Source organism: Zootoca vivipara, chromosome 7, assembly GCF_965207765.1.
Source record: "Zootoca vivipara chromosome 7, rZooViv2.hap1.1, whole genome shotgun sequence".
In the NCBI taxonomy this organism is placed as follows: Eukaryota; Metazoa; Chordata; class Lepidosauria; order Squamata; family Lacertidae; genus Zootoca; species Zootoca vivipara.
The window spans coordinates 39,628,219-39,648,174 of record NC_142590.1 but is presented as its reverse complement, the minus strand read 5'-3'; the positions used below and the strand labels follow the sequence as shown (position 1 = coordinate 39,648,174).

Genomic DNA, 19,956 nt, shown 5'->3' with positions numbered 1-19,956 from the left:
TCCAAATTACTTTTATCGTTTGTTTATGATCCATTATATGCGCCGTAAGCCAAAGCATAAGGATGGAACTTTTAAATAATAAGAAAGCAAAAAACAAACACCCACTCTTCTAAGGGAAAAGAATTTTAGAGTTGGGGAGCAATCACCAAGAAGGCCCTGTCTCACATTCCAAGACAATGAGCAAAAGAGGCCAGTGAGACTGCAAGTGAAGCCCCTTTGATCAATTTCAGTGATGGCTGGTATGAGGAGAGGCTGCTCCATCAAATGTCCAGGTCCCAAGTTGTTCAGGGCTTTAAATATCAAGGTAACACCTTGAATTGGGCCAGATAACATATAGGCAGCCAAGACACATCCCACAAGGTAAGTGTAAGATGGCTCATCCACAGAGTGCCTACGAAAACTCCAGCAGCAGCATCCTGCAATAGCTGCAGTTTTTGGACCTGAAATTTCTGGTCTCCTCTGTCCCAGTCTGGCACTCTAACCAACTACACTGTGAATTAACTAAGCCAATCTATATCAGTTTTTTGAGGAATGCAATGGAAGGAGGAACAAAGGAACTCTGCAGTTCCAGATACCCTGCCAGTAATAATCCTGTCTAGCCCTGACAACTTGTAAGGGGCGGGCGGGGGGGGGGGGAGTCCAGACCATTTGTTCCCCCCATTGGCAGGAGCTGAAATTGAAAATCCACTACAATTTTATCCTGGCAACTCTAAACTGCTGAGGGGGTTGAAGGAGGTCATTTCAATGCCCGAAACAACATTTCGCTTGCCATTTCAATTAACCTACACAAAGTGAGGAACAATGTTTTCTTCCTAGTGTGGGATTTACTGTACAGTTAAATGTAGGAATCCCACAGTAAGAAGATTTGTTGGGACCAGTCTGAATCTAAGACATGAGGGGGGAAAGCTGCTGATGCATTCTCTCCCTGAGCCTTGCTGTCCAACTACCCGTCTTTTCATGAATGCAGTTATTTAGTAGGTAAGACGTGAACCTTGGAAGAAAATGTAACAAGCGGAAAACACTGCATTGAAAGATTTCCACAACAGCTTTGGTGTGGCATATCTGAACAGAAATCTTACAGTTAACAATATGATTAACAGGAGCAAGTTTACAGAGACCAGAACAGTCCCTCAGATTATGATAGTGGTGCATGTTGTCTGCTGCCCATTGTTTATATTGATCTTGCTGTGACTATTGCCTAGATGGGACATTAGCCAATTAGGCCATATCATAGTGAAACACTACTGAAGGTTGCTGGAACGTGAATAAGCTCTTCAATGTTAATTGTTGCTTTTGTTTACAGCAGGTCTTTGTAGCATAGTATGCCAAGCTCTATAACCATCTCACTGAAACGAGGAGAATGACAGGTTTACTCAACGTAGCCTACGCCACATCTGTTAAAGCAGTCTCGCTTCTGCAAGTCACTCTCATCTCTCAAACTGGGTGTATATCAAGTGTCCCAGCAGGTGCAATGACCAATACAAAACCTTTGAACTGGAAAAGTCATGCCTCTCGGCTCTTGACACTGAATAGATGCTTCTGTTGTCAAACGGTACGCTTAACACCAAATCTGAAACACTGGGATGACTTATGGGAGTGCTCATGTGCCTGGAAATAATTAATGTTGGAGGTCTTATTCAGAGGTTAGGAAGGAGAATCGAGGAACTCCTCATCTCTGCCTCAGGGTTAGCTGCACTTAGGGCTTGTCCACACTTGAGCATTATTTGGCTGTTTATCTGTTTTTCTCCCATTCGAATTAGACCAGAGTAGTCCACAGATGCATGTACAGTATTTGAATTTATAAATGAGGAACAACTTTGATCTTGCCCATTCATACCGGCAGGCGTTCTCTTTTGTGTTTGCCCTGCTTTCTAATGTGCTGATTCTATTATGCCAATTAAGTACAGACAGGGCACGCGCATAGATAGTTGTGGAGGGACCTTGTGTGTGTGGTTTTTTAAAAAAAGAAAATATTGTACGCAATGTGCAATTGGGGCATAGATTGTATAACAGCATTATGATTTGGGCAGTTTTATTTTCCATCCCTTTGTAATTTGCAAGGAATCATGCTGCTGCATTCTGTACCAACTCAAGCTTCAAGGGTTATCAATGTCGAGTGCATTACAACGGTCCCATATTGGGGATGTCCAGGCACACCTCACTGTGGCAAGGTCCCCATCTCCCAGGAAAAGGTGCAGCCAAATGTGGAAAAAGGTACTTTGGATGAGCATTGCTACCTGGCCATCCAGAAGCACAAGCAGATCCAAGAATACCCCCCAAATACCCCTGACACAATTCAGAACAGATGGTACGCCAATTGCTAAGCCATCTCTGACTTTTCTGGACTGAGCTTCAGCTTGTCAAGCTTCAGCTTGAGCCAGTGTGGTGTAGTGGTTAAGAGAGGTGGACTCATAATCTGGTGAACCGGGTTCGATTCCCCACTCCTCCACATGCAGCTGCTGGGTGACATTGGGCTAGTCACACTTCTCTGAAGTCTCTCAGCCTCACTCACCTCACAGAGTGTTTGTTGTGGGGGAGGAAGGGAAAGGAGATTGTGAGCCGCTTTGAGACTCCTTAGGGTAGTGATGAAGCGGGATATCAAATCCAATCTCTTCTTCTCACCCAGCCCAACAGTAGGGGTATGGAACTGAGGGGGTGTCCAGCTACCACCACTTCTGACCATTGGCCATGCCAGCGGGGGCAGATAGAAACTGGAATCCAACAAGGGTCCAAAGGCCCCACTTCCTGCATGAAGGTAATCCTTACCAAAGCCAAATAAGGCAGACTTGCTGTTGCCCAGAAACAGAAACTGGGGTAAAAAGGTGAAACCATGGGGCCAAGGCACAGAGGAATGTTCTGCACAGCACCTTATCATTGATGCTAAATGAATAATAAATAACCAGAGCCTTCAAGATGTCACAAAAACAGTCATGTATGGTACCAGCAGTAAAAACAGCCATAATGGTAAGATTCAGTCTGTACAATCCCCTTCTTGACAATGTATTTAGAGAGAATCTGATTCTCTTCGTGGCCAAGAGCGTATTCAGCAGCATTAACAGTTCAGTCATGTCCACATCAATAAGAATAGCTTTGTTTGATCATCCTAGAAAGAGATCTTATACTTTCTCTGCTCTAAGGGAACACGCTATTCTGAATTCATGATCACTTGTCAATAAAAGAACATGCCAAAAGAGATGACTCTGTTGGTGAATATTATTCAGTCAATACATATTTGGCTTATTTAATGATGTGATCAGGATTCTGCTATTTTTGAATACACTTCCAAGTCACGGATTACTGAATTATTCCTATACCTTAATGACATTTGCCCAGCGCCACATCACTCAGAGCTTTTATAATGAGTTTACGTGATACATTTTTATGGAAAGAATCAGCTGCTGTTCTTCCATGGAGGCCTTTTCTTATAAGCACACCCCTTCTGAGTGCAATCAAAATAAAGGCAAATTTTAAGTGAGGATGCACTTGCACAGTCCCATTCAGGCACTTACCCAGGTGCCAACACCTCTCACATGGCTTGGGAGAAGGTAAGCCTCCTGCCCCTAACAACTTCATGCGTATCAGTGATGCCCATGTACAGGTGAAACTCGGAAAATTAGAATATCGTCGAAAAGTGCATTTATTTCAGTAATTCAACTTTTTTCTTTTCTTTTAATTTTTATGAATGCTTTCTTTTGGAAATTCCACAGTAATAAAACAAATAGTTACAACAATACAAAAATAAACATCGCTATTACATTTCATTAATTACATTCCATTTATAATTGAACCGCCTAACGACAAATAATTACAATTACAACAAACAAAGGCTTGACATATCTTGTTTTGCAAGTCATGCACCTATCTCATATATTGGTTTCACCTTTTAAGTTTCGTTACTGAAATAAATGCACTTTTCGACAATATTCTAATTTTCTGAGTTTCACCTGTAGGTATATGCTGTTGTGGATGCCTGACTTGTGTGATCCTTAGGAAAGAGTAGTGGGGCTTGTGTACAGAATGCCCTGCGTGGCGCTGTGTGTGACATTATCTGTGGACTGGAGAGTGGGGCATGTTTGCTCACTTCTCTACCACATGTATGCTGTCACTACCTGGGTGCACACCTGAAGCAACATCATGGGAGGGGAAACCCCTTGCCCTTGAAAGTCTTCTAAGAAGCTGCAGCAGGAGAGGGACACTGAGCAACACCCCAGGAGGGTGTTCCTAGGACTAAGGTGAAGCTCGGGACCTTGCTATTTTTGCTATTGGATGTTGCATGCTGTTTTAAGTAATCATGTTATATTTATGGAATTCAAATGTGATTTTTTTGGTATGTTATTATATTTGCTATTGTTTTGCTATGTTATTCCTAAGCCATTGTTTTGCTATATTATTGCGAAATTGTTTTTGTAGTGTTCGTTTGAAGTGCATTCCTGTTTTCTTTCTTGTAACCAGTGTTGAGCATGATTTTGTTTGTGCAAAAAAGGCATACAAATACCCATCTCTTCCCCATCTACCTCTTCCCCCCCCCAATGTCTCAACAAATGAAACTGATTTGTAAAAATGTTACAAGAAACATTGCATATATCTTTGTAAATCAAGAAAATCTTTAATAATAAAGTTAAAAAACAAATAAATAAAATGAATGAACGAAGGAATGAATTGAGCCTGTGGGTTGACTTCACGCCACCCATTTATAAGACCTAACCGTAAGAGAAATGTGAATATTCACATAAACCTACTCTTTTACTTTACGATAGCTACAACAAATAATTAGCATCAGCAGGAGGTCAGGAGACAAGGGCAATTCATATCGTGTGTGAGTTCAAACCTCTTTGCAATCAACCTGGATTTATTTCCTGGTGTGACAGGGCATTTCCTCAGAACCATGCCTGACCTATGACTCAATCTATTAGATTCCAGTTCCTTTTGTACCCATGCAATACACACACAAACAAGGTGGGCAGAAAAACTACATTAGGCACATCACCAGCAGCCATACGCCCCTGTTCTGATGGCCCTAAGCAGACAGAGGATGTGAAGGGTTGTTAAAACAGGAGGACAAAATAAAGAAGAGTAGTGTACTGTACCACATGCTTTCAGGGGCTCGTCAGACCAGTCCCTGCAGTCCCTGTGTGAATCGCACACCTTGACTTCCTCTATGCACTCTCCACTCTTACACTGAAACTTGGTGGGATTCTCGCACGCCGCTTCTGTTGCGTCAGGCAAGGGAGGGAAAGCAGATGACGTTAGATTAGGCACGTGAAAATGAAGAAAGGACATAAAGATGCAAGAGGAGGTAATTTAGAAGAAATGGGATGGGATTAGGCAATGGGGTATTTAGCTGAAACATGTGATAAAAGCAAAGCCTACTAAAGTGGGTTTTTTTTTGGGGGGGGGTAGCGTATTTCCCTGAGGAAGCCTCATTGCTGGCTGGTCCAGAGGTTCACAGTGAAGAGCAGCTGAGTCATGAAAAATGGACTAGATGCCATCTCTAGCATCTATGTGAGCCTTTCAAGAGCAACCGTTTCTGCTATACCCCATACAAGGATACCGATTGCACCTACCGTTAACGCAGCCAGCCTCATCACTGTTGTCAGGGCAGTCATGCACTTTGTTGCACTGTTTGGCTCCGTGGATGCAAGTCCCATCGCCACACTGGAACTCATCAGGGCTGCAGGTCACCAGAGCTTGGGGGGGGGGGGAAGGAATAAAAATTAACACACTTCTGAGTATTTTGACACACATTTTCTGCCTCTGTGTTAATGCAGATTGTGATTTTATTGTAATTCATTCTATATTCTTATTACTTTGTGAGTTGCCTTGGATAGACTAGTCCTAAAGAGTAGCACTTAAATGAAAACTTAAATAAAATAAAATAGTTCTGTTTCTAGCAGTAGTCTCTGGGTTCTGGAATTCATTGCCATTTGACCTCTGGAAAGCTACTGCACTCCCATCCTTTGGAAAGGACCTAAAGTAATTATTTTCTTCAGGTAACCAATATGTGAATCATATTTTTTATTGCTGCACTGTTATTAGAAAAGGAACAGTTAGAGGAATTGTGTTTTTCAATTTTGGGCTGAGTGGGTGCTTTTTTATTATTGCTGGTCATTTTGTAGAAATTATCTTGTATTTAACATTGCTGTTATATATTTTTATTCTTTTGAAGTTTCTTCTATGGGGACTGGCACCACTGCTCGCCACACTAGAATTCAGTGTGGCCTACATGGGGAGAAGGACTTGCCCAATTCTGACCTCACAGCCATTCAGTTATGGAGGTTAGGCTGAAAGAGGGTGAATAGCCCAGGGCACTCAGTGAGCTTCATAGCTGAGCATGGATTTTCTTTCATTACTCCCTCCTTATTCAATTTTCAATGCAAACAAAAATACATCCATACTTATACTGAGATGTAGGGGACAGATTCATAAATCAATACATATCTAAAAGAAGAAAATTCTTAAAAGTTCACCAGTGAAAAGAGGCTGTGAAAAAACAAACTGTTAACTGAACAGGAAGTGAGTGGTGAAATGTTATAAATCATTTAAAAAAATCCTTATGCAGGTACATATAAGAGAAAGAGGGTCTAAAACACGATCAAAAATTGTCAATATCACCCCCCCAAAAGCACTTCAAATATAGACATATTTAACTGAGGCAGTCTGAATTGTCAAATCTAATACCCTATTCAATACATTAACTCTCTTTATGGTCTTGACCAGTTTCTTGCTGAGAATAGCTTTTTCAGTAGGCCTTGCTGTTGACAACAGTTCCTTCTACCATGGGGATATCTTCTTCTGTCCTAGCTGCTTCCAATCCCTTTTATTCTGGACCTTTTCACTCAGCAAGCTTAATTGTCTCTATCATTTCAAAAAGAAATTGTCAGTAAAAAACAGCAACAACTGAAGGTTTTAGAGGGTGCAAAACAGCAACCTCCGAGATGAATTTCAAAGCTTACAGCTGCCGCAGTGTCCCTGAATAAACCTATCTCAAAGCACTCATTTGAGTGCCTCCTCTTTGGGGAATTGCATCCTTATCCTAAATGACAGAAAATCACTGCCATTGAGTTGCTGGAGCAATATGACACAGACACTAATTCATGTGATCCAAGAGCCTCCCGGCAGAATCTCTGTGGCACTTTCGCGAACTGTCCTGGAGATAAGAAATTATGGCTCTGCAATACCCTGGGGCACAGCAAGGAGGTAAGAAGCAACAAGCACAGCAGGCACCATAAGGCATGATAACATGATATGGTACAATCCCCCATGCTGGACAAACACACAACAGGGACTCAAGATCACTATGCTGAACCATGCTCTGGCAATGAGAACTGTTTGCACAATGCTTTACAGTGCTTCTGTTTGTCCTCAGTAAGTTACAAATGCCTCCCAACTCGCCAAAGCATCAAAACGTGCAATTTGCAGGTATGTTGAAAGTCAGATGTGGGAGTGCACCAAGGTTTTCACTCTGTGCTGCATATCAGCACATCTTTTAAAAAGGACTTTGCGCAATTATCCTATGGGGATTCTTTTTAGATCTAGCAACATGGGGCAGAAAGCACCAGGAAAAAGTGGATGTTGCATTGTGAGGCGCAGTCCTGAACATCTCTGGTATTTTTTTTTTATTCCAAAAGGCACATTTTACATGTTTACCTTCTGACATATGGTACACTGGGGGACTGCAATTTTATCACAGTGTTTCGGATAGGGGACCTACTGTCAAGCACAGCCCTCTTCAATTTAAGCCACTTTGGCCTCATTGAAGTCAATGGGACTAAGCTAATTCAATGAAAAAATCAGCAATCCAAATATTTTGAAAATTGCCACCTTGGGATCTGAGCAGCCATAGAACCAAGCTGGTTCTTATTTGTCCATGACAGCCAGTTAACGATCCATTTAGCCTGTTAATGTGAAGCAATATGGAAACACAAAAAATAAGGCAGGCTGAAAACATGGAAGGATGAGACAATGCAACGTAGTTCTGCACTAACTTGAATCACGGAATGCAAATGCTTGAAGGGTTTGGTGATGAGGTTGTTCTCCTGCTCTATCAGCCAGATAAACCTACCCACCAAACTGCTTTAGGGCTTCTGTTGCCAGCTGGTAAAAATGTGCCATATGGAGGCATTTGGAGTAATTAGTCCAAAGTTGCATGTGAAAATTTGTAGCACAAATGGGAACTGTGAAGAATGCACCTGTATGGGGTTATTTCCAGAGGCTTGCAGCGCTCAATAAGCATATCGGATCTGCTGCAAGCCCTGCGCTGCCATTATTCAACCCATGCTGATCTCCTGCCTGTCTCCTTATGGCTATGTCATTAATAGTTGAGACACTCTTAATATTACATTTCATATTGTTCAAACTTAAATGGATTGCATGTCATATTAATAATTTTAAAGACATGCATGTCTTTAGGGATACTTTGAGTTGCCTTATTCTGAGGGTCTGTCTAGATCAGTAGTCATTCTCCAGTTATCTCAAGCAAAAGCCTCTTTCAGTCCTATCACCTCAGTTTATTTTACAGGAGATGCCAGGAACTGAATGCAGGATCATCTATATTTAAAACACACAGTGCTCTGTCACTGAGCACATTTTAAGGGATTTTAAAAATATTAAATACTTCTACAGAAACAAGAAATATCACTCACCGAAGTAAACCTTTTCTATTTTTTGGTTTATCTGCTCATCTCCCTTTTTGTTTGTCTGCCAAAGCATTTTTACTATTTATCATAATTAACACATAGTCAGTGCTTTCATTCTTTCAAAGTAATTACTGCAACAAGTGATAGAACCTGGCCTCAGGACAGATCCAGTTCTAATTCCTGACATCCCTCTATTATGTACACTACAAAGATGTGTAGTGGGACCAGAGCAGACCTTGTAATGTCAATGTTTTTAACGGAGAATTTTGAACTTTGCACAATATGATGGGAAGAATTCAGTATTGCACTAAAGCAAACATTATGCCAGCTCAAACATTTCTGTTTGCCCAGCAGAACAACCTCCTCAATGCGCAATTCTGGGAGTCCTCAGGGAGAGGAAAGGGGGAAAGTCCCTTTGTGTTAGCAGGAGCCCCTGTGCTTGCTTCCACTTAGTGGAACTACTAGGTTGAACATGGCCCACAGTATTGGAATGTGTACATGGGAATAAATCTCCAGGAAGAAAAAAATATCACTGTGGCCTGCTGTAGACCTAACGGTCTTTGCCTAACAAATCATGGTTTATATGGTTTGTTGGGCCAGGGATGTGCTGCATGCCTGTGGCTTCCTCTCCCCTCTCTTGTTCCTTAATTCAATACTTTCTGGTTTCTCAGACAGTTTCCCATTATGTTCACATTTGAAAACTGGTTTGAGCGCTCTGTATACACCAGAATAGCAAGCCACACTCAAACTGTGGTTTGACCATTCCCTGCAAACAAAGATAGCGAATCATGATTTATCAGCTCAATGTCACAGAAAACTGTGGTTTTAACAAACCAGAAGGTATTGAATTAAAGGCATGCAAAAACAAGGAAAAGGAAAGAAGGCAGAAGGCTTGTTTCCAGCCTATGTCAAAACGAACTTTTAAAATGTTTGTCTCCAGGACATCAAAATGACACACGTTGGATAAGACATCATCTTACTGGTCCAAACAAGCTATAAAAACAAAAAAGCATGGAAGGAAGAAGAAAATTCTAGGCTGTTCCTGTTAAGATTCCTTGCCACAATATAGGAAAGAGGTGTCACGAAAGCAAGATAGAAGACAAAGATTGGATGGGAAAAATAAGTGGTATTTGCAGGAGCCCAAAGGGAGATTTTTAAACCAGTTAAATTCCTGAAGGCAGGCATCACTTAGTTATTGGACTTATTCATATGATATCCAGTGATTTCCTCCATAATTTTGTATGTAAATTGAAAGAGGCATTCTAAAGGGAACGAAAAAATTCAACCCTCACAGACGGCCATTCGTCAGCCATCCTGCTTACACGTAGCTGTTAAATGTAAATATTTCATGTCATTCCTGTGTCACAATTATGAATATTTCAGTGAAACATTTTCTCCATTTCCTTTTCTCTCTCCCACAGTCATTGGGTGAATGACCAGTTTAAGCTTTTTAGCATCTGAAAAATGGATGAAACATCCCCAAACATTGCAGCAATCTGTGGAAGGCACAAAGCTAACTGGAGAGAAATCCATTATTCAGTAACTTGGGGCCGTGAACACCTTGACTACTTCTGTGAGAGGAGCTTCTATTTTAGCACACAAAGCTTATGCAGCTGTAGATAGCAGTGTATCTTCAGTAGTCTCAGTTCAGGAGCAGAAAAGTATACTGCAAATGCTTTTCTATGGATAGCCTTCAGAGAATTAACTAGCCCATCAACTCTGACTGGTTACCCAACTGCCAGGAGAAATGTTATACAGAAGCCAGCAGCATTATCACTTTGCCTAGAACTGTTGCTTGTGGATTCAAAGGCTAATATGTAATTGGATAAATAAGGGTGTAGATTATTATTATTATAATCTACACCCTTGGTTATTGAACTTAATCCGTTCCGTGAGTCCGTTCGACTCCCAGAACCATTCAAAAACCAAGGCACAGCTTCCAATTGACTGTAGGAACTTCCTGCACTCAATGAGAAGCCATGGAAGCCATGTCGAATGTTCGGCTTCCGAAAAACATTCGCAAACTGGAACACTCACTTCTGGCTTTGCAGCATTCAGGAGCCGCTTTGTTTGGGAGCCAAGCCATATGACAACCATATGGCTGTATACTACTGTATTATATACATAGAAAGAAAATGGAAATAATAGTAATCGCAAAACAGTAGCAGAAATACCCCAAATGGGTATAATCCTATAGACTGTACATATAAAGAAAATGTAAACAGGAATAAGATGGTGACAATATTATCATTTCAAGGAAATAATTTATAAAAAGGGAAATCTGAAGCAGGTTCTATCTAAAATACATGTTTTTCTGAAACTGCTGAAGTCACACATTTGGGTACAAATTGTATGCATTTTGCTCTGTGTGTGCACGTGCATACACATACACACACACACACAAATAAAGTTTGCTTTTTCAAATATAACATGTTGCTCTTGGGAGCCTGTGGGCTCATTTCTACCATAACAATTTAGCTATCATGGGGCTGCACTTCAGAATTTTTATCTTGAAATAATAACCCAGAGTTTCAGCAACACTATTTCCTGATTATCTTGGGTGGTTCACAGGTGAGTATGGAACAGCAACCTAATCCAATAATGACACCATATCTTGGGATAAAAGATGCATGAAAGAAGCAGCCCTGGTTTTGCTTGGTGGCGACAGCCCTTTGCAACTCACTTCAACCTCTGATTCACTGATTCACATGTAAACATGAAAGGCTGGAGTTCTATGCATCTCTGGGAGTAAGACCCTCTGAACACAGTGCTTTGTTACCTCCAAGTAAGCATGCGTAGGGCTGGATTGCAAAGGCAATCACTTTAGGATACGTGACTGTTGACAGGCCCACACAAATACCCCATGAGAAGGCTAACTCCCCATGTGCCATTGAATGCCCTGTGGACACTTACGACAATCTTGCTCATCTGACTTGTCTTTGCAGTCCTCATCTCCATCACATTTCCAGTTCAGATGGATGCATTCTCCATTGCCGCACCGGAACTCGTGAGCTGCACAGGTGCTCATGGCTTGCGGCTTGGCTTTGTAGCCACACTTCTCTGTTGACTCATCGGAATGGTCCTCACAATCAGGCTGATTGTCACAGACCCAGATCTCTGGGATGCACAGGCTGTTATTGCACTGGAACTCGTTGGGGTTACAGGTGAGGGGCGGGCACTTCCTCTCATCACTGCCATCACCACAATCATCGTCACCATCACAGACAAAAATTGTAGCTATGCAGGTCTTGTTGCTGCACTGGAACTCAGTAGGGGAACAGACTGTGGAATAAAAGCAAAAGAGGTGAGTTAGGAGAGCTCAAGCCTACCCAACAGACATAGCCTTCCATATTTTCAGCCTAGGCATAAGCAAACTTGGCCCTCCAGATGTTTTGGGACTACAACTCCCATCATCCCTAGCTATCAGGACCAGTGATCAGGGATGATGGGAGTTGTAGTCCCAAAACATCTGGAGGGCCAAGTTTGCCTATGACTGTTTTCAGCCTTTCTTCAAAGAGCCACCCAAATCTCTTTTTGTTTCCTATTTCCCGGTGGGGGTGGGGATTAACATGTATTTTTTATTGCATGCACACATGTGTGCGTTTTATCAACATTGCTTCCTGCTCTGTTCCATTCTGATGCTTTCATTTGTTCCTCATTGAAAGAAATAATCAAGAATGCTCTTGCTATCCTCATTCTCATCCACTACCACCAAGGACACAGCTATAAACCTCTATTTCGGGGACTGGAAGGTCCACACAGTGCATCTGATCTAGCTTATATTACTGCAGTGTCAAAGGGCTGGGGGAGAAGGGGTACCTTCAGCTGTGCAGTGCAATATGCAACAATGAACTCTAGAAGTTGCCCCTGCAATGTGCATTCTCCCCACCCCCAAGGGAGCATCAAGAGGGGGAGAACACTTCAGACTCATTTGCTCATGCTCGCTCTTCAAAATGCATGCAAATGGGAAAACGGCTTGTTGTCTAGCATTGAGGCTGAGCTAAAGGAAAAAATAGCCAAATGGTCCAAAATCTATTTCAAGCATGAAAGCAGCAAGCAAATCTAACTGGAGTAGTCCAAGAATTGCAGGTTAGTATAAAACAGTAAGAGGAAACCACAGTACAAATTGGGAGAGGGAAAAGAGCAAATCAGTTGCACAGAAAGGCTGGAGATCAGCAATGCAGCCAGTTGGGGAGGCCAGATATCAGAGTGCCCCAGTTAAAGACCAGGGGATGACTCAAGTATATGCAAACTTGTTATCTGCACTACAGTATACTCTGCTCTGGCCCTTCATGAGTGCCAATTTCATTCCCCTCCAAACGTAAGTAGATTTCTGAATTTCACAGCATGTCTTGTTTTGAACACATTAAGAGGTATGCACAGGGCAAATGCTCAGTGAGGTACGCAGGGATTTAGCTTCTGAGTTGCACTGATAAGCCCCTTTGCAACACAGTGAAATTTTCCCCTGGAAGTCACCGTGTGGCATTTGCATACAAATGAGAGTTTTCTGAGCTATAAAGTTGGGATTGTTATTTCTCTCTCTCCTCCAATCTCTGCACGCCTGATTCAAAGCTGAACCAGAGGAAGTAGTTCAAATTAAAACATCCAGGTGCCCTAGCGGCAGGCAACTAAAGGTCACTTTGATTACCAAAAGCAAATTCCCCCCCCCCCCATCAAGAGCTACCATTGAAAACTCTTAATTGTGTGTAATTTGCTTGGCTATTAAGACACACACACACACACACCTCTGCTTCAGCAGTTTCAAGGATCCATTGGGAAATGATTACTTTCACAAATGCAACATGAAACATCACTCTTGGAAACAAGTTCTTTTAATTGGCGCAAGAGGGCATTTTATTGTTAACAGTTGAAGTAAACATTGCTCCTCCTTTACCATTCCAGTGAGATCCCACACAGCTTACTAGTAGCTGAGATAATAACAATATGGAGGGGGGGGGGGTTAAGCTGAAGGAGGCTGTTAAAAAACCCCACAACTGGTCCACTGGTCTTTATTTATGCTAAGGTATCTAATTAGATGCAATCCTCAATTCTAAATTTCTTTCCTTGTTTCATTTGCAGCATCAAGTGGCATGTGCCCAAAGACTGTGATATGCAACTAAACTGCAGGATGGAGGTGCACAGAATTGGGTCAAACTGTACATAGAAGTGTTTATGAAACATGCCTGTTTGACTTTAAGGTGTGTTAATGTTTTATATAAAAAGCAGTAGAAGAGGAGAGTGAAGCCCACATCCTCCTCCTACTTCACTTTACCATACTCTGTTGCTAGAAACTCATAGAAATCATAGAAGTGTAGAGTTGGAAGGGACCCTAAGGACCATCTAGTCCAACCCACTGCAATGCAGGAATATGCAGCTGTCCTGTACGGGGATCAAACTTGTAACCTTGGCATCATCAGCACCAATGCTCTAACCAACTGAGCTAACTGCTTGGCTCCGATGCCAGAAGTGAGTCAGCAGGGAAAGAACAGCTTAAAACAGGGGTCCCCAGACTTACCCGCCTTCGGGCCGGAGGGTGGGGGAGTGCGCGCCAGTGCACATGCGCACACCCATTTACTGGCGCGGTGGCGCGCTTCCAGGCCGGAAAAATCGGCGGAAATTTTTTGTGCGCATGCGTATGGCCTCCCCCGACCTGGAACTGCACCTCCCCCGACCCGGAAGTGCACCGGAAATGACCTCTTCTGGGTCGGGAGAGGCCCATACACATGCGCAGAAACGATTTCCGGCAATTTTTTTCCGATCTGGAAGCGTGCTGCCGCGCAGCGCGCCGCAAGAGCGGGCGGCGGGGGTCGCCGCGGGCCGGATTGGGAGGCCAATTGGGCTGCATCCGGCCCGGGGGTCGTAGTCTGGGGACCCCTGGCTTAAAACCATAGAGTGCAGTGAGCTAAGGCACAGGACAGGTGTGGTGTGGCAAAGGCCGACCCTGCATCTCTTTAAGTTCTCCATTACAGCTAAAAGCTGCCAAGCCACCTAATTCCCACCACTTATGAAAACACAATCGGATCAGAAGGTCGGCGGTTCGAATCCCTGCAACGGGGTGAGCTCCCGTTGCTCGGTCCCAGCTCCTGCCAACCTAGCCGTTCGAAAGCATATCAAAGTGCAAGTAGATAAATAGGGACCGCTCCGGCAGGAAGGTAAACGGCATTTCTGTGCGCTGCTCTGGTTCGCCAGAAGCAGCTTTGTCATGCTGGCCACATGACCCGGAAGCTGTCTGCGGACAAACACCGGCTCCCTCGGCCTATAGAGCGAGATGAGCACCACAACCCCAGAGTTAGACACGACTGGACCTGATGGTCAGGGGTCCCTTTACCTTTACCTTTTAATTAACACCTGGACCAACCCAGCTCCCAAAAGGTTCTGGTCTGCCACTGGATCCTACAGGGCAAGAATTGCCTGACCACAGATAGCTCCAAGTGACCAACTTACTCAAATAGAGGTCGAGAATAGACTGAGCCTTTTTAAGCCTGAGCATCAAGACTTCCTCTCCTGGGCTCTGCCCCCTTGTCGAGAGGTTCAGATTCTTAAAGGGCCAACCCTCTGGCTTGAAGACAGACAGACAGACAGACAGACAGACAGACCCTCCCTCCCTCCTCCATTCCTTAGCCTACTGCCTCGTACACTCCCTGCACCACTGGGCTTGGGGGGTATTGTGGGAGGCCTTTGGGTCCTCAGGAGCAGGGGAATGCACCTGTAAGTCCTGGCTTTTGCCCACAGGCCCTGGTGGTACAAGAAGTTCTTTTGGAGGCTCCTCTGTCTGCTTGAGTTAAAAGCAGCCTCTCTCAACCTAACACCCTGGCCCATGGCTGAAGGAAGCTAAAGAAAACTGGACACTTTCCCGTCACCTTTGTTGTGATTGTAGGCTGAGCTTAAAGACAACAGCATAGCAGCAGCCTTGCACCAACTGGGTCAGGAGTGGAGGAAGGCCTTGGCAACAGTTCCACAAATCTATTTACACTGATGGGGGCTCCTTGTATTTTTGTAGGGGGATCAGAGATACCTTGGGGGTTGCTCATGCATTCCAAGATTGAGCCTGTTGGTTTTGGAACTGCAATCCTCAATTATCAAGTTGCTGTGAAATCTCTCCTCAATCCTATAAACAAGTCCACATGGGCTACATAGCATGTAATTCAGCCTCCTATACAAAGGGGTGTGTGACTTACCTTGATGCCAGTCCTTCTGGTGCTTATTTGAAACTCCCAGAAGTCTAGGATTTCAGAACTTCATGATCATGCAGACATGATCCAAACCATGACCATCGTAGCTAACTCCTACCGACAGCCGGAGAGTGACCATCTCTCCCTTCCCGCCCCCCCAAGTACCCTGTACTTAATTGGCACTTTCAACTGACCTATTCATCTTGCTTAATAGCTCAACAGCAGCCCTCTTGGATCACTAGCCTCATTCCCTTATTAGATAATAATTTACGGTAGCAAGGATAAAAGCTTTCCTGAAAAGTTCAAAGAGTTGTGATAAACGTGAAAGATGCAGTGACTATACGCTGCTAATGTAGCACTCCAGGTTGCATAGAGGAAATTGCCTTTGTAGATTTCATTTGAGTGGATTACAAATCAATGAGCAAAGTTTGCATAAGCACCCCTCCTTTTTTCTTTTTTCTTTTCAGGGCTGATGCAATTTATAAACTTCAATTGTGAATTTATTTCTCTTTCCTGTGGGTCTAACAAGCATTTCTTTCTTTCTTTCTTCATTAACTCATCTCCACCCTTCCTTCTGCTTGTATACCTTTTCTCTGTCTATTGAAATCTGCCAAACATGCAAATAAGACAATTCCACACATATGCACAAAAATGACCCTGCACCTGCAGCTGATACAAATTAATATAATGCTTCTTCCTCATCTCCTTTGCGCCTGCTTATAGACCTATGTGTTCTCACATCAAAGGCCGTCTCAAATAATCAATGGGTGCAATGCTAAATGATCATAAATAAGATGTGCTGGCTTTAACAGAAGCCATCTGTTTACTTTCTTTGATTTTGCCATCTATTACATTACGGTATGAGTTTCTTTACTTGCGAGGGGAAAGAGATGGATTTCTTTTTAGTTTTGTTCTTCAAGATTCCAAGAAAGAGCTGCTGCAATTGCAGTTGAAGAAGCCACTTTAAAATGTAAAGAGCTCTCAAAAAGTAATTTTCAGGATCCTAGATACCAAGGAATGTTGCACAAGGACCATTAAAATGAGAGCAGCAAACAATAATGCATCCTTACTTTCCCTACCACTTCCTCTAAAAAGAAAGAAAAATGTGGAGTGGGGTAGAAGAGAGAAAGAGAGACACAGAAGCATATTTATTCATCTACAGACCAATATATATCTTATGACCAAATGCCCCCATATATGTTTCATTCACTAGAAAACTGAAATGATGCAGTTAAGAAGAGTATATTATGAAAACTGGCATAATGCACCTCATCTCCTACAGTTCATTTCTCTGTGTGTATGCGGAGGGGGGAAATGGAAGGAAAGAAAAAAAGCACCGGCTCAATAGGCATGTAAGGGCATTTAGCTGTCTCTTGCATTCTTTTCCTTAAGAGTGCTTTGTAATAAAAGAAGGGACAAGCAAAAAAACAAACAAACAAAAAACTCCTCTAACTGCATATTTCCATACAAGTGCTTTGACTGAATGGTTAGCTGCTACCATAGTCAGATCATTAACCTTGGGAAGAACAATACAGTGGTACCTCTGGTTAAGAACTTAATTCGTTCTGGAGGACTATTCTTAACCTGAGGTACCACTTTAGTTAAAGGGGCCTCCCGCCACGCAATTTCTGTTCTCATCCTGAAGCAAAGTTCTATAATTACTATTTCTGGGTTAGCGGAGTCTGTAACCTGAAACGTCTTTAACCTGAAGCATCTGTAACCCGAGGTACCACTGTACTGGGAAAATAGCTCCAGAAAAGATGCTAGGTATATTGCTACTTGAGACTGAAAGTCCAAAGAGTGCCACTCCCACTTTTACAAAATTACCATACTTTAATGTAGGGATAGGCAAACTATGGTCCTACTGCCACATGTGACTTAATTTCAAAAGCCCTTTGCAAGGGATCAGTTCATACTGCTAGCAAGAGAGATCTGTTTCTCTCCTTGCAAACCACTGGGAGGAAAGGAAGGAGGAGGAGGAGAGAAAAGGGTGTCAAAAAGAGAGGGGAAAGGGGGTGTCAAAGTGAGGGGAGATCCTGCTCACTTTTGACCCTACTACTGGCAGGTCACCCCTGAAAGATTACCTCTGAGAGACTGTAGCACTTAAGAGGGGGGGGGAAACTCTCCTTCAATGGCACCCCCAGTCTACTACCTGAGATGACTACATCTCTATGGGTTGTGGTAATAAACACTGGGGGTTCTTAAGTTGGGTTTTTTAAGTGTGAGAAATGTTTAGAGCGTTCATATCAAGTTTAAAAGTTTATAAAATGCTATAAATTTCTGACTTTTGTTTTTAGTTGACTAACTGTAGCCAATTTAACCAATTAACTGGTAAATCAATCAACCCATTTATATTCATGCCACAGCACTTTTAGGCTATGTAAATAAAGGTAACAATTTTCCTCACAAATATCACAGGTAAATGTATTGTTGTGGAAACAACTTTTCCCAAAATAGTTTCGGAGGCAATGGTGCTTTTCAGGCAAGTTCTTACACTTTTCAATCTGCCAGTCACAAAATGGTCCACTTTACCCCTCAAGACAACAAGTGCAGCATTACAAACAATTAGCATTCCCAGAGTGTTATGTTCAGTTTGTGCTGAATTGCTTTGGTATGTGCCCATTTATTATCCAGTCTGGATGAGACTTGTCAGCTAAACTAGCAATTTTGCAACAGCTTCCCCAGAAACAAATGAGGCTGTGCGTGTAATTGACTATTAGCTCACATATTTGGTACATGGTATGGCATGTTGAAACAGCTAATAATCCTTGTCACATAATAAAACATGGTCCATTGATATGAACTGTGGCGGGAAAACATATTCCTGAAATGCATAGAGTAAAATTTTGGAACCATTTCCCTAGAAACACTGTGGATGCAAAAGAACCATTACTCATTTTGAAAATGAACTGGATCTAATCAACGGCTGATGAATGCTAGTCTGGTACCTCAGAATAGCTCCACTGGAATCAGTAAAGAACTCTTCACTTCTACATAACCTTCCATTAGATATTGTGCCCAGAAGTGGAGCTGGAAAGCAGGACATGAGCTAAAGGAGTTAGGGCCAAGGAAGGAGCTTTCATTTCATGCTCTGGCCAACCTATCTGAACGCGAGACGGACTTTTTCAAGTCAGACAGGCTACTACCGGTATTAACAAAGCTACTGTAGCAGCCAGTGTGGCATGTAAAACTGCCTTAAAAAGAGTATAAAAAAATTCCTTCAGTAGCACCTTAAAGACCAACTAAGTTTTTATTTTGGTATGAGCTTTCGTGTGCATGCAAACTTCATCAGATACACTGAAACAGAAGAGTTTCAGGTTCTGAAACCTTCAAAAAGAGTAGTTATTGAAGGTTTGAGTGCAAATTTTAAAAAGCTGTATTATTACGATCTTTTCTTTACAAAAAATTCTATGAATTAATGAAAAACAGTCGAGTTTTGCATTATATAAACAAAGTAATGACATTTTATAATGAATATATAGGTGCACAACCTTTGAAAAATGCTATCCTCCCATATCCACATGATACACATTTTGGATTTCAAATTCTCAAGCAGATACAGGCCTTGGAGATGAGCATGCCCTGGAAGCCCATCTATCAGAAGCAGAGCAGAAACTCCCTCCCAACTTCTACGCTCACGGTCAACTTCTGAGTCAATGAGCAGAATAAGAATAATCTAAGCTGATCAAAAGGAATAAGAAAAGCTTGCTTCATTCAGTGGGAGAACCTTGCAGCTACAACGACTGAGACACAGACTCCCAGCAGTGCAACTCTACTGAATAATGATGTATAATGCACTGCTCCTAGTACAAGTAAGTGGGGTCATCGCCCCATAAAACTTCTACTTCCGCTAATTTAATTCTCTTGATGGGAATTCTCCACTAGGGCAGAGATGAAGACTGCTGCATTTCAAGGCCTAAATATCCCCAGTATTTAGCACATTTTGTCATTAACTCCACTGAAGCAAAGAGGAAAAGAATCAGGAGAAAGCTAGAGTTTGGCACATCAAATTTTACCCCTAAAAGGTTGGGACAGGTGGAGAGAAAGGCCCGTGGGAAGGAGTGGAAGGAAAACAGGAGACATTAAAAAAAATCATATCTTCAAAAATAGTTTTCAAGTAAAATACAAGGTAATGGGCTCTTCAGTTA

General features: G+C 42.5%; 1 protein-coding gene across 2 annotated transcripts in view; it reads right to left on the bottom strand.

The window, feature by feature from the left end:
* Nucleotides 1-19,956, bottom strand: part of LRP8 (LDL receptor related protein 8) — a 188,011-nt gene that overhangs the window by 20,113 nt on the left and 147,942 nt on the right. Inside the window, exons 5-7 of one of the 2 annotated variants that reach the window (XM_035123356.3) lie at nucleotides 11,550-11,918; nucleotides 5,565-5,687; nucleotides 5,088-5,210 (exon numbers count right to left, since the gene is read on the bottom strand). In XM_035123356.3, coding sequence (XP_034979247.2) covers nucleotides 5,088-5,210; nucleotides 5,565-5,687; nucleotides 11,550-11,918 — 615 coding nt within the window. The remainder of the gene's footprint in view (nucleotides 1-5,087; nucleotides 5,211-5,564; nucleotides 5,688-11,549; nucleotides 11,919-19,956) is intronic. The other variant, XM_088674046.1, reaches the window with a different exon arrangement.